This window comes from Euprymna scolopes, chromosome 2 (genome assembly GCF_053919585.1).
Source record: "Euprymna scolopes isolate OS-2025 chromosome 2, ASM5391958v1, whole genome shotgun sequence".
NCBI lineage: Eukaryota > Metazoa > Mollusca > Cephalopoda > Sepiida > Sepiolidae > Euprymna > Euprymna scolopes.
Window position 1 is genome coordinate 40,854,513 of NC_136483.1, and position 13,724 is coordinate 40,868,236.

Here is a 13,724-nt window from a genome sequence, read left to right on the forward strand (position 1 = left end):
TATTTTGTTCTTTAGATATTTTATGTGTCCAATACGACTCCACCAAATCTTCGTCTAAAAGAAAAACAAAACTATGTTAAAGTTACCAGTTTGTGTGTCAACTAATCTCCATGTATAAAAGTATTGAGTGTAAATAGCTTCCAAAACACAAAGGGTCACAAAGTACTACATTTTTTTTTTTAACAAAATACTAAAATGATTTCATTTATGAAGAAACTGATATGAATTTTAGTTTATTTAATTTTGTAATGAAATTATTTTTTTTTAATAGCATATTTTAAATGAGATTTTAGTTTACATTATTATATTTTTCATTTCCAATAATCATTTCTCTATTTATATGGGGTTATCTCCAAGGTTTTTGTAGGAGTTTGTGACCTGTTAATTTCCATTTTATCAACATCTGGGGAAAACACAAACCTTAAAATATTATTGTATCTTCTTTAAACAGAACAGCTAATACACATTGATTTTAGACAGAGAGAATATAATTTAGTTAGTTTCATGCTTGACATAATAGCATCATTAAAGCATTGTTTTTAAATACATTTTTTTTTTTTGCATTGTGTTTTTGCTGATTTTTTAAAACGGATGTTAGGGTAATAATAATTTTTTAAAAATGTAAATTGCTCCAAGCAAGGCATGAAGACACTTAATGTGATGAGCTAACAAGAACGAAAGATGATTATCATAAAGACAGGAGATGTTTATTGGTCTTAGTCTTCAAAAGACTAAGGTTATAGGTAAGAGGAAGAGAGTTCTACAAGCTTGCAGCTCTTGGAAAGAAGCTACTGGAATAGAAAGCTGCATTACAATGAGGTATCAAAATAGTGAATTGATGGAGACCACTAGACCAACGAGTTAAATGAGCTGGAACAAAGGAAGCAGGGAAGAAATCAGATAATTCTTAAGAACACATGCCATAATTATATTTATGGAAAAGACTGAGTTTAGCAACATCACCATCTGTGAAAGAGAGAGTACATGAAGAAAATAGGGCTAATCAAATTACAGATGCATTTTTGCACCTTACAAACATATATATATATATATAAAAAAAAACCAAATCTGAGAAAGACCCACATGAAATGGTAACACAAATTCATTAATATAGATTCTAAATTAGAAAAACAAAGTATCCCTTTTTAAAAAATATGTGAAGTAATTTGAATTTTATTAATACAAAGTATTTTTTAAAAAATGTACAAATGTACTCTTGATTTCGAATGACAATAAAACCTTTATTAACAGATTGAAATGGAATAGCGCCAAGTGCATTTTGTTGTTCTTCACTTTCCAGGAATAGCAAACTGAACCCTTTATTTAATCCACAGGGGTAGACTGCTTTCACTATGATTCATGCCATTCAAATACTCAGTGCCAATGGATTTTTCCTTAAGTTCTTTTACCAGGAATTGAACTGTCAGAGATTACAACAGGTGAAACATTGCGAATATACCAAGCAAGAAGACAAACGTAATTAAAGCATCATGTTGCAAATCTCCAAATTGATGATTATTATTGTACAGGTAATGCTGATAATAGTTAAAAGTGTGAGTACATTTTTTGAGACACCCTGTATAAATAAGGGAGGAAGAGGAGAAATTGCTGTGAATAATTGTTAGTAACAAACGAAACTAATCTAAAAAATACTCAACAGATGTTAGAATGTAAGTTTTTTGTGTTAGACTAATTAAAAAAAAAATGAGAAAAATTGACATAGATACAAAGAAGATGAGAATGAAATACAGAAAATTTATTAGTTTATAAATCGAGTAAATTTGCAAAATGGAAATTTTTATTCCAAAATGTATTAAAGTGGTAGGGTTTCACATCTGTTATTCAATGGTGAACACAAAAAATGCTGAGAGAAACAAAGTGTTTTTGAATAAACAGAGTTTAAAAAAAAAAGAAGAAAAACTGGCAGTTGTGTATGCCAGCCTCCACCACCCACTAGATTACAAAATAAAAAATATCAAATTTTTAGCAGAAAGTTCAGTTTATTTTGCAAGTTCAATGTAAAATGATCCTTCCTGTTCAAAATTCATTGAAGGCATTTGTAAAATAAATTTTGTGATTAAACACTGAAAAATGAAGTAGAAAGAAATTTTACATTAAACTTAGATAGCAAACAGAACATTCCTGCTCTGAAATTGAACAAGTATTTCTCAAAGTATTTTTCTATATGCAGATTTAGTGGTTAATGGGTACTTTCCTGAAAAATTAATAAATGTTTAATAAAATTTTTTAGAGTGGAAAGGGAGGTGTTCTATATATTTGCCAAGAAAGAATATTACAAATATGAGAGGAAAAAAATCATAAAAATGTGTATAAAAATAAACGTACATGAACACACTTTTAAAATTTTTTTTTACAATCACGCAAAACAGGAAGACAAACCAGAACATAAATACAAACAGTGTTTTGTATCAATGAGAAAATTGACAAATTACCTCCCCCCCCCGCAAAAAAAAAAACATTTTTTTTTTACAAGGATAAATTTGCATGTTCACTCATAGAATAAAGGTTAAAAAATATATTTGCACATTTATATCAAGGGTAAAAACACATTCACATTCACACACACATATCAAAGGCAAAAAAAAAAAAAAAATTTTTTAAATACTCATTTTATTTATGTAAGCATTGAAATTCTTTTTTTTTTTTTACTTTTCTATATTATGTTCATGAAGATTAAAAGTTGTCAAAATAAATTTTTCTATCCTTCATTCACATTTTTTGATTTATCTACTGGAAAAGACAAAAATATTTCTAATCTTAAGCAAATGTTAACAAATGTTGCAAAGTTTCAAGATAAAAAAAATTCCAGTCAAAATTCTATGAAAACATTGGAGTTTAAGTATTTAAAAATTAATTTCATGTGCACATTTGTTTTTATTATTTGAAAGAAAAACATCTAAAAATTAAAGTTATTTTTTAATTTCCTATACACGACGGGAAACAGGTTGGAAATTTCATAAGAATTTAGGAATGAGGTGATAAGGAATTTATTGATGTTCATAAAAGAGACTGGAAATTCAAAATGTTGATAAAGCAATAAAAATTAAAATAGTCATTGAAATTTGGAGTAAATTTCAAAGTTTAATTTGCGACTTAATAATAAGGAAGAGCTTAAGTATGTTTATCTTAACATTGAGATTCCTGTATTTATATATTACAAACTGCTGTCATTTTTTTTCTTGTTTATGCTTCAGTTGTTGTATTCTTTGGTTTTCTTCAAGTGCATTTTATTGTTGTTAACTTTCCAAAAATAGCAAACTGAACCCTTCATTTGATTCACAGGGGTAGACCGCTTTCACTATGATTCATGGCATTCAGATACTTAGTGTCAATAAATTTTTTCTTAAGTTCTTTTACCGAGAATTGAACTCACAAAGATTACAACAGCTGAAACATTAAAAATATACCAAACCAGATGAGGGTAAATTCAAATCATTTAGTTCATATAAACATGAATACTTCATCTAAGAAATATCATCAAATATAATTACTGTATCTTAAATAAAAGATTAGTTTACTATAATTTTTCTTAGTAAAGGGAGATAATTACAATGTAAATTTGTTTTCAAGTGTTTATTTTTTATTGTAGTAACAGTTTCTGAAGGATTAGACAAAAACACTAGTAAATCTTAAAATTTAACAATATAAGAATTTTTAAATGCTTGGAGATTTAAAAAGGGAACAATTATAGAATAAGCATCTTAGCAGCATCATAATTGTGGATTATCATCCAAAATGAATTGTTTTTTCATTTAAAACTAAATTAATATTCAGGCACTACATTTAATGTATTGTTCCTTTTTAAATTTATTCTGATTATTTTGCTGTTATTTCTTTGAAATGTTCTCGTATGAAAATAGAAATCATTTATTTTCTATTTAAAAAATATTTTTATTACAATTTCCTAACCTGGAGAGGCCACTTAAAAATTAAGACATTTATAATTTACATGCTCTTGTGAAGTTTTTATGAAGCTACATTTTATTTATCAAATTGAAAAAATTCATTTTTATCCAAGAAGCACACATTATTATATTAAAAAAAATAAAAAAAAAGATTCCTTGCACCACTATATTCTGAGTCATTTAAAAAAAAAAAAAGTTCCTTGAAAGTTTTTTTCAGCTGAAGAAATATAAAATATAAAAAGCATTTGCAATATTATAGCGAGTTTAAAATATTACTACTCTATTTTAATATAATTTCATACTAAAGAAAAAAACCCCAAAAAAACCTACTTTCTAGTTTATAAACTAAAATATAAGTAAAAAATATTTTGGAAATTAATGAGTAAATTCAAAAAGGTCTTCTTAATGTGTAATTAGTATCAACAAAAAGTTTCTAGTTATAATTTTGAAACTTAAATTTATTTTCATAAAAAAATATTTATTTATAGTTACACACAATATTTGACTAGATAACTGAATAATTATATATATGTTTTTTTAGTAAATAATGACCATATATATATATATATATATATATATATATATATTGAAGTAAATAATCTAAAATTTGCTTTCAACAAACATTCATCAAAAGAGTTACATTAGAATCTAAGTATAATTAAACACAACAAAATAACCCTGTGCTGACCACTACAAAAATGACCTCTTAAAATATTGACTTATCCTTAATCACCTTTCCATTTTAAAGTTTTGGAGGTGATTTACATTTTCCTATTGATAACTTTCATTTTTTGTCCTTTTATGAAAATTCTAAGGATTTCATTATAAATTTTTTTATGTTTAATTTAAATTTTAATTTAATCTTTTATTGAATATTATTTAAAATACACTAGAAAATAATTTACTAAAAATAAAACAGTTTTTATCAGATATTTTTAGAAATGTATACCTCAAAATAAAATGGAAAAGGAATAAATGAAGACAAAATATAAGGCAAAAAATATCACATAAAAGAAGCCAGGTAGAGAGAATTGATGTTTTACTTATTTTATTTGGAGCTTATTCCTTATACTATGAATAAAATAAATGGGGGTTTAATTATATTAATCGTTTGAACCAATGCATTTCGGGTAAAAAAAATCATGTACGTGAAATTAATATAAATTCCAAAAATTATGAAAAATGATCACAAATAAAAACAGAATTTATCGAATGTGCAACCAATTCAGTATGACAAACTGACTTATCACCCTTGACTTAAATTGGATTAAGTGTCTAACATCTACATATTAATAGGATAGCTTATGTGTTATATATTTTGTGTGTCACATTTACATCTGAATGACTATCGTTTAATTGTTTTTCTATTTCTTGTAATAAATAATTTTACCAAGAATTCTTCATAAGCTTTGGTTTCAGTTTCGATTATAGATGAAGGAACTAAAGTTATGTATATATATATATATATATATATATACATATATTTTTTTCATAAGTTTTGGTTTCGGTTAAAGCTGATGCTCCCAAGTCGTATGGATATATTTTTTATTTTTGAAATCACAACTTTTATAATATATAAAAATCGATAGAGCATTAACTCTATGATAATATATATGAAATTCGCAAGAATTAAAATATATTTAAGTGTACTTTACAATCGGGCTATGCCAGATGTCTCTGCTAGCTTGGATAAATACTTTTGCAGTTTTAACAAAACAGCTACAATAATATTAGAGCATCTCTGTTTATGCTGAACATCTACAGAATGAAAACATCAATATATTAAATATAAATGAGCCTCTGTGGAATTTCCACAGGTTCAGCTAGTTCTTTAAATAATTGTTAATGACTTTTTATTAAAATATATCCAGCACATTTTCTACTGGATCATTTTCGTAATTTTTAGAATTCATATTAACTTTGCGATGACATGCAAGTACATAATGTTTTCACCTGAAATGCATTTGTTTACCAGATCAACGATGTAAACAAGCATCAATGTGTAATATCAATTCTCCCTACATGGCTGGTTTAATTCTTTTTTTACCTTATATTTTGTTTATTCTCTTTTCTATTGTATTTTTCAGTTATACTATGTCATATTCTTATTGTACAATCTCAAATAGATATCCTTATAGCTCAGTTATAATGAAAGGAAGAGACTCACCTTGATTGGCCTAGAATCATCTTTGCCACCACCTAATCTTTCTTCTGGATTCTTCTTCAATAACTGCAAAACAAAAATATATATGAGCTGAATTCATCACTGTTCATTTAGGTAATGTTGTTGCATTAGGGTTGACTCAAAAAGTTAGACAATATTTTTTTATTAATTGTAAAAAGGAACCATTTAAGTAATTTCACTAAAGATATTTAATAAAAGAAACGTTTATTTGATACAAAATTTAAAGAAATAAAAAAATTGCTTGAATAGGTTTTAAATAAAAGTGTAGAACATTTTAGTAAACTACTTAGTTCATAAATTAGGATAAAAGAATGAATTTACAAGGACATTTTCAGGGTTTACTTAATATAATATTCAAGGGAATTTGATCTGTCTATTCCTACTATTGTGTGATTGTAGGTAATAATTTTCAGTTAAGTTTTAGACTGGAAAAAAAAAAAGTGGGGAGCATAGAATTCAGTATCAATTTTAAAAAGGTTATAAATCTAAAGTAATAAATATATTACATATTAAGTATACATTCAGTTTGATCAAGGTTTAGTTAATTTTATTTCATTATTTATTAGTTTTTTGTTTGTTTTTTTTTTTTTTTGTTTTTTTTTTTTTTTTTTTACTTAATCCCCACTTTCTTTAACTTGACAAGACAAATATCTACCCAAACTCCATTTGGTTAACTATATTTTATTCTTTCTGGCTTTTTTATTGTGCAAAAAAAAATGTTACATTATTTTCAAAAATGTAAAGAACTTTAATAAATAATATAAATAATTATTTTCACAAAATGTAAAATTATATTATTCAAATGACATTATTTTTACTTTTGTATAATTAAAATTAACTTTAATTTTAATTATATTTCTTTTTCTAACAATTGAAATAATGATTATAAGATTAGACTAAATCTTTTAAATTGAAAGAAAAGGATAATTATTTTCAGTTCTTGCGCATAATTCCTTCCATGTATTAAAAAACAGAAATAAAGAAAAATCTGTATGATGTACTTACCATAACGAGACAAAAACAATAACAATAATCCAAAAATAACATACATTGATCAAACTCGTTGGCCTAACATTCACTGGCAATATGAACTGGAAGCAATACATTGAGGACATTGCAAAGGTTACTGCAAAGGAGATAGGTTCCTTCTATTGAGTTAGAAGTAGTGTTGGGACGATTCCTAATTTTTATACGATTCCGATTCCGATTCCAGGAAAATATTGATTAACGATTCCGATACCAAGTACGATTCCGATTCCTAAGGAATTATTGTTTTGAAATATACCAGGTAGTTTTATACTTATGGTCGGTAGTTCCCAAATATGTTCCCTAACTTTGGAAGAGATATTTTATGTCGACACCGTCGTATTTTGGTTTAAATAAAATTATTATATAGTAAACTAAACGGAAAACTTGGCAAAATTTATTTTAGAGAAAATTTATTTTACTTAATTGGAATACAGAAAAAAAACTCAAAGAAAATAGAATTTATCCTTCAGAGAAAAAACAAATAAAATAGAATTTATATAACAGAACAAAAACAAGAAAATTAGAGAATAAATACACACGATTCATTATTTTGGTCCTCATAATAAAGATTTAATGAATTAAATTTAAAAAATATCGCGGAAGAGAAAGAAAATATATACTAATTAAATATAAAAAAGATAAATATTTAATTTAATAATTTATAAATGAACGCGCGTAATGAAAACAAAACAATATACCATGTGACATGGCGCCGTAGATACAAAATAACCTTTCCAAAGTTAACGACCATATATGAGAAATACCATTAATCAAAAGTTTTTGTGTTTTATACCAAAAAGGTAGGTATAGCGAAAAGTTACAATTAAAGGAATTTCCAAAACGATTTTTTGTTTGGCTATTGATAGTTGTATTTGTGACGGCAGTTCTTCAGACCTCCATAATTCACAAGGAGTAGTTGACACCTATTATTTTTTCTTACTTTTTCATTGCTTTTACACGTTGTTTCTAACGTGAAGAATAAGTTTAGCCAAACTAATTTTGAAATATGGTATATCAAAGGAACACATATAAAAATGATACCACTATAAAAAACAAATGAAATACTAGATAAAATTGAGCAAACATAATTACCAAAATTACAGAAAAAGATTAAAAAAAAAAATGATGAAGTTTGTTGAGTGAAATGAATTATTGAAAGAAAATTAATTGAACTAATAGAAATGTTAAATAAAAAAAATGTCACATTTCAATATTTTTTTTAATAATTAAATTCTCAGGGTTGTCGAAATTAAAAATTAAGTGATTTTTTTTTTTATTAGACTTCTTTCGAAGCTTGTTACCTTGAAAAATACATTTAAAACCCTGTTTTTTTTTAAAATAAATTGAAAAATAAACGCAATTAAAAAAATTTAATTGATAATTCAAACTTTAAAGACATATTAAACATGGAAAAATTACTTATCTCACAAATTAACGTCCAATAAAGTAGATCCAGTCTTCATACAAGAATTCGGTTATAATAAATATATCTTTCTCAAACTTAAAAATTAAATCTTTTTTTTTTTTTTTTTTTTTTTTTTGAGAGAGAGAGTGCTTTAAAATCGCCGGGGAGTGTCGCCTAAAATTTTAAAGAAGTAAATTTTAGGAGTTTAGTGCCTTTCAAAGACGATTATCATAATTTATTATCATCATTTAATTTCCTTTTTTTCCTCCCCCCCCCCAACTTTCCACGTGGTTCAGTAGTTAACCAGTGCTCCTGTTGCTGTCAGTCAGCTATCTTTACCTAAGTTTTAATTTCTAGTTAAAAGAATTTTTCATGAATAGAATCAGCATTTTTAAAAATTATTTTTTTAGTTGTATATATTGTATTTACTCTTTGAAGTTAAGGAGGGTTAAAAAAAAATTGGTGACACCTAGATGATGACGTAGGCAAAAAAAAAAAAAGACACTGCGATTTCGACCCTCACTAATAAAACTGCTCTGAGTGACTAGTTGGTAATTTTTTGTTCCTTTTCTTTATTATTTTGCTCCTCCAATTTATTTGGATGCTTCATAGTTAAATGTTTTAACATGTTGGTTGTGGTTATGTTATGTGGTTTTATTCCTCGCGATATTTTAATTTGACAGACTTTGCAAATGGCTTTCAACTCATCATCTTCAAAAAGTTTCCATGGAAGACTTTTTTTGGACTTTGGCGTTGTGCGCTCTATCCCAACCATTATCAATGGACCAGAGGTCATCTCGTCAGCATCAGACAGGGCCAAACTATTTGCAAAGAACTTTGCAGCTAATTCTACCCTATGCGACGAAGGCCACCAACTCCCCATATTTCCTCCTACAATACAGAACAAGCTAGGTAACATACAAATATCCGTGCATGAGGTCGCCAAGCTAATAAAAAACCTAGATTCCAGTAAAGCAACTGGCCCTGATGGCATCCCAATTATAGTGTTAAAAAAGCTTCAACCAGAACTTGCTCCCATACTTACGAAACTATTTAAGCGCTGCCTAAAGGAGAAGTGCTTTCCGACCCCCTGGAAGACCTCCTCAGTTTGCCCTGTATTTAAGAATTTAGGTGATGTCTTCTCCCTCTCAGTACAGACCAAGGTCTCCTGTGTGTTATGAGTAAGTTGCTGGAATCCATATTAAATAGAGAAATAGTCAACCACCTCAGCAGGAATAACCTTCTTAGTGACACACAATATGGTTTCCACTCTGCAAGATCTACCGCAGATGTGCTGACGGTTATATCTCACAGGATTAGTGAATCTCTTGACAAAGGCTTCCTTTCTAGGGCAATTGCTCTTGACATATCAAAGGCCTTCGGCAAGGTATGGCACAAGGGTCTACTTCACAAGATTTCCAGCTACAGTATAACTGGAAATGTTTTCTCAATCATTAAATCATTTCTCTCCGATAGGTTCATAAGAGTAGTGGTAGATGGACAAAAATCGGAGGCCTGCAATATAAATGCTGGAGTCCCTCAGGGGTCAATCCTGGGCCCAACTCTTTTCCTGGTTACCTCCCTAAACACATACTTAAATCATTCGTTGACATCTATGCTGATGACACGACCATCTATAGCAACACATCAAAGGCTGTAAATGACAAAGTTCTCTCGGATTCTCTTTCCTCGGATCTCGAGCGCGTGGTTCAGTGGGGGAAGATGTGGCTGGTTACCTTTGATGCATCCAAAACCAAACTCCTATCCTTACATCATCAACGCTCTGATCCCAGCTGGCATCAATTGTGATGGATAGCTCTCGTCTGGGTGAGGTCCCGTGTTTTGACAAGCTTCTGGGTTTGACCTTTACTCCTGATCTGAAATGGAACACTTACATCAAGTCTGTTGCCAAGGTCGCTGGAAAGATGGTGGGATCCTTCTACCGCTCTAGAAGATATCTCAGTACTGATGCAATTCTCTATAAAAGCCAAGTGCGTCCAAGGATGGATTACTGTTACCATATCTGGGCAGGAGCTGCCAAAAACAGCCTATCATGCCTTGACAGAGTACAAAATAGACTTCGTGGTTTAGTGGGGGATGCTCTTTTCTCTACCCTGCAACCTCTCTCCCACAGAAGAGACATTGCGAGCCTATCCTTGTTTTATCATTATTTTCATGGCAGGTGCTCGTCTGAACTCCAATCTCTGGTCCCCCCTCGCCAATCTTTCACGAAAAACACCGGCCTAGCTGAATCCACTGTGAAAAATTTCCGCCACTCTATATCTGTGCCTAAATCAAAACGCGGATTCCATGAACAAAGCTTCTTTCTTAGAACTGCACGCCTGTGGAACTCTGTTCCTTCTGCCTGCTTCCCTCCGGACTACAACTTGGATGTCTTCAAGTCCAATGTTAACAAATTCCTAATGAACCGCCCCCCTAATTAAACACTTCATCAAATCTTCACACTAGCGTAATGTACTTGCAATAACCCTTATCCCTGAGTGGCTTCCGGGCCTTGATAAGTGGTGATCACTGTGTAAAAAAAAAAAAAAATCCGCTAAAAAAGACAAAAAGAAAACAATATAAAGGGATGGGGCGGTAAATTGTACCAACCAGTAGTTAACAAAAAAAAACTTATAGAATTTAATTTTTGAAACCAATGTATAAAAGTTTACATAATGAAATGCAAATATGCATTTTCTTTTGAATTTTTTTTTTGGTTGACTGTGTTCAATTCACAGATGGTTGATGCGGTTCAATATTGCTAAACTATAAGTCTTAAGTAAAATTCTATTTATAAATACTTTTTAAAATGAAATTATTTAATTAATCGTAAATATTATTTAGACATAAAAATTAATTGATTACAAAACCTTTTAAAAATATATATATTAATTTCTTTTTCGTTCGGCAAAAAACTGCGCAAAACACTTTTAATTTTCAATTTAAAATTCTAGAAAAAAGATTATATTATTCTGCTTTTAATATAATCAAATTCAGGGTTTTATTTTTCTAGAGAAAAAAATTAAAAAAATGGATTTTATTTCAATGAAATTAAAAAAAAACTTGACTGAATTGAATTAATTACCCTTGAATTAACGAAGGGGTTATTTAATAACTTTAGGTTTGGAAGAGATAGGTATGGGGTCGATTTTTTTGAAACTTCAAAAGAAGCCGACTACTGTCAAAACTTTGCGAAATAATACAACGTGATCAATTTCATTTTAGAGATATTTCTTTCAAAAGCCTTCTTTAAAAAAAAGAAAAAAGTACATTGTTCTATTAAACCGTTTACTGTTTAAATAATTTGACTTTGCTCGTTTTATTTTAAGAAAATATAAGTTGAAAAAGCATTTTCATTCAGTATTAGAAGATTTGTCAGTAAAAAAAAAACAATCGCCAAAAAGATAAGCGTTTTTTTTATTTTTACTCGCAATGTAGAGCCCTGCGTACTTCTTTTCAAGTTAACTCTTGTGTAGTTTTGATTACAATAGATCTGAATGAATGAACCTTGTAAGGGAGGGGCACTAAGCATTGCCCTGTTAATAATGAATTTCTTTGGTTTCTTTTTATAACATGCTACATTTCTCTCTTGCGGTTAGAAATATCAGGATTTTTTTTTCTTTTTTTCAACATCAGACTAAAAGAATCGTAATGAAGGAATCGGAAAATTCAGGTATTTTTTAACGATGCGATTCCGATACCTCCCAAAATACACGATTCTTACGATTACCGATTCCGATTAATCGTCCCACCACTAGTTAGAAGATTACTCACACCTGAGAGTATCCTGTACCTTTACAATGACTCCATTCACCCATGCATAGAGTATTGTTGCCACATTGCACATAGTGCAACTATCATAAGTTTTTCCCTCTTAGATAGGGTCCAAAAAAGAGTCTCCAATCTAAAAGGTCCCACTTTGTCAAATCGGCTCCAACCCATCCCATCGCTGCAATGTTACATCTATGTCTATTTCATCAAAATTTTAATGGAATGTGCTCTGATGAAGTTGCACTTGTGCCTCATTGATGTACATATCTCTAACAATTCTGCTTAGCAAGAAAATCACACCTCTTCACTTTTGAGGTCCCCAAATGCCAGGAAGCTTTCTACTCTAATAGTTTCTTCCCTCGAACAGCTAGACTTTGGAATTCTCTTCCTGCTATCTGCTTCCCGACTGTACTGATATATAAACGTTTAAATGTAACATAAACCAACATCTTGCTAACCTTTCCTAGGCATGGTCCCAAATAGTATTCCCCTGAGGATGTGCATTGTTAGGGGTGAATGTGAGTAAAAAAAAAATAAAATAAATAATTTTATTTTTAACTAAGAAAATTAAATTTTAGGAGTATTGTAAGAGTGACTGGGATGCTGAACATTTTGAAAATCTACAAAAAGGGGAGATAACTTAAAATAGAATATCTACTAGACGTCTGTTTCCATTAATAGCTTAATTATTTTCTTTATAAAAATAAAAATACTTGATTAATTTATATGATTTTTAGAATGTGATATTTTTGTTTTATCAATGATACATACATCATACAGATTTTTCTTTATTTTAGTTCTTTTAATATAGAGAGCATTCTGGACAAGCACCTTATTTTGAACTTTTGATAGATATATGACATAACTGATGCAATTATATTACAAAGAGTTTGGTTGAATCAGAAAAAAATTCTCAATAAAATATGAAGATACTAATAGAATCAAAAACCCTTTTACAAGGTACAAAAAAAAAAAGAAAAAAAAAGAAGCAGAATTCTAAATCGATTTAATTAAAATAAAAAAGGTTTTAAATGAGTTGAAGTTATGTTAAGTATTTTTAAACAGATCTTTTTTCAAAAACAAAAAATTGATTCTGACCTTTTTCATGAGATTCCGGGCTTCATTTGTCAAATATGGAGGAAAATTTAATTTAGATTTTAAAATCTGAAAAGTTAAAATAAAAACAAGTCTCATTAGATAGTAAAAAAAAAAAAAAAAAAAACTTTTACTCAACAAAACATAATTAATATAAGCCCAAAACATCAATTTACATAAGCTACCTTCAATAACCACTGCTAACAATACAGAATAAGTTCTTTCATATTCCTAGTGACCATGGTATTATCCTAACACCAATATATGGCCTCTAAAAGGATTAAATCTTTGGGGTACTAACTAAATTTGA

At 28.9% G+C, this 13,724-nt stretch overlaps 1 protein-coding gene across 8 annotated transcripts in view; it reads right to left on the reverse strand.

Annotated features, from left to right (window-relative positions):
* LOC145291348 (ribosomal protein S6 kinase beta-1-like) overlaps window positions 1-13,724 on the reverse strand; it is a 282,083-nt gene that overhangs the window by 75,367 nt on the left and 192,992 nt on the right. For all 8 annotated transcript variants that reach the window (XM_080137175.1, XM_080137142.1, XM_080137168.1 and 5 more), the window contains exons 11-12: window positions 13,418-13,483; window positions 6,094-6,156 (exon numbers count right to left, since the gene is read on the reverse strand). In XM_080137175.1, the coding sequence (XP_079993301.1) occupies window positions 6,094-6,156; window positions 13,418-13,483 (129 nt within the window). The remainder of the gene's footprint in view (window positions 1-6,093; window positions 6,157-13,417; window positions 13,484-13,724) is intronic.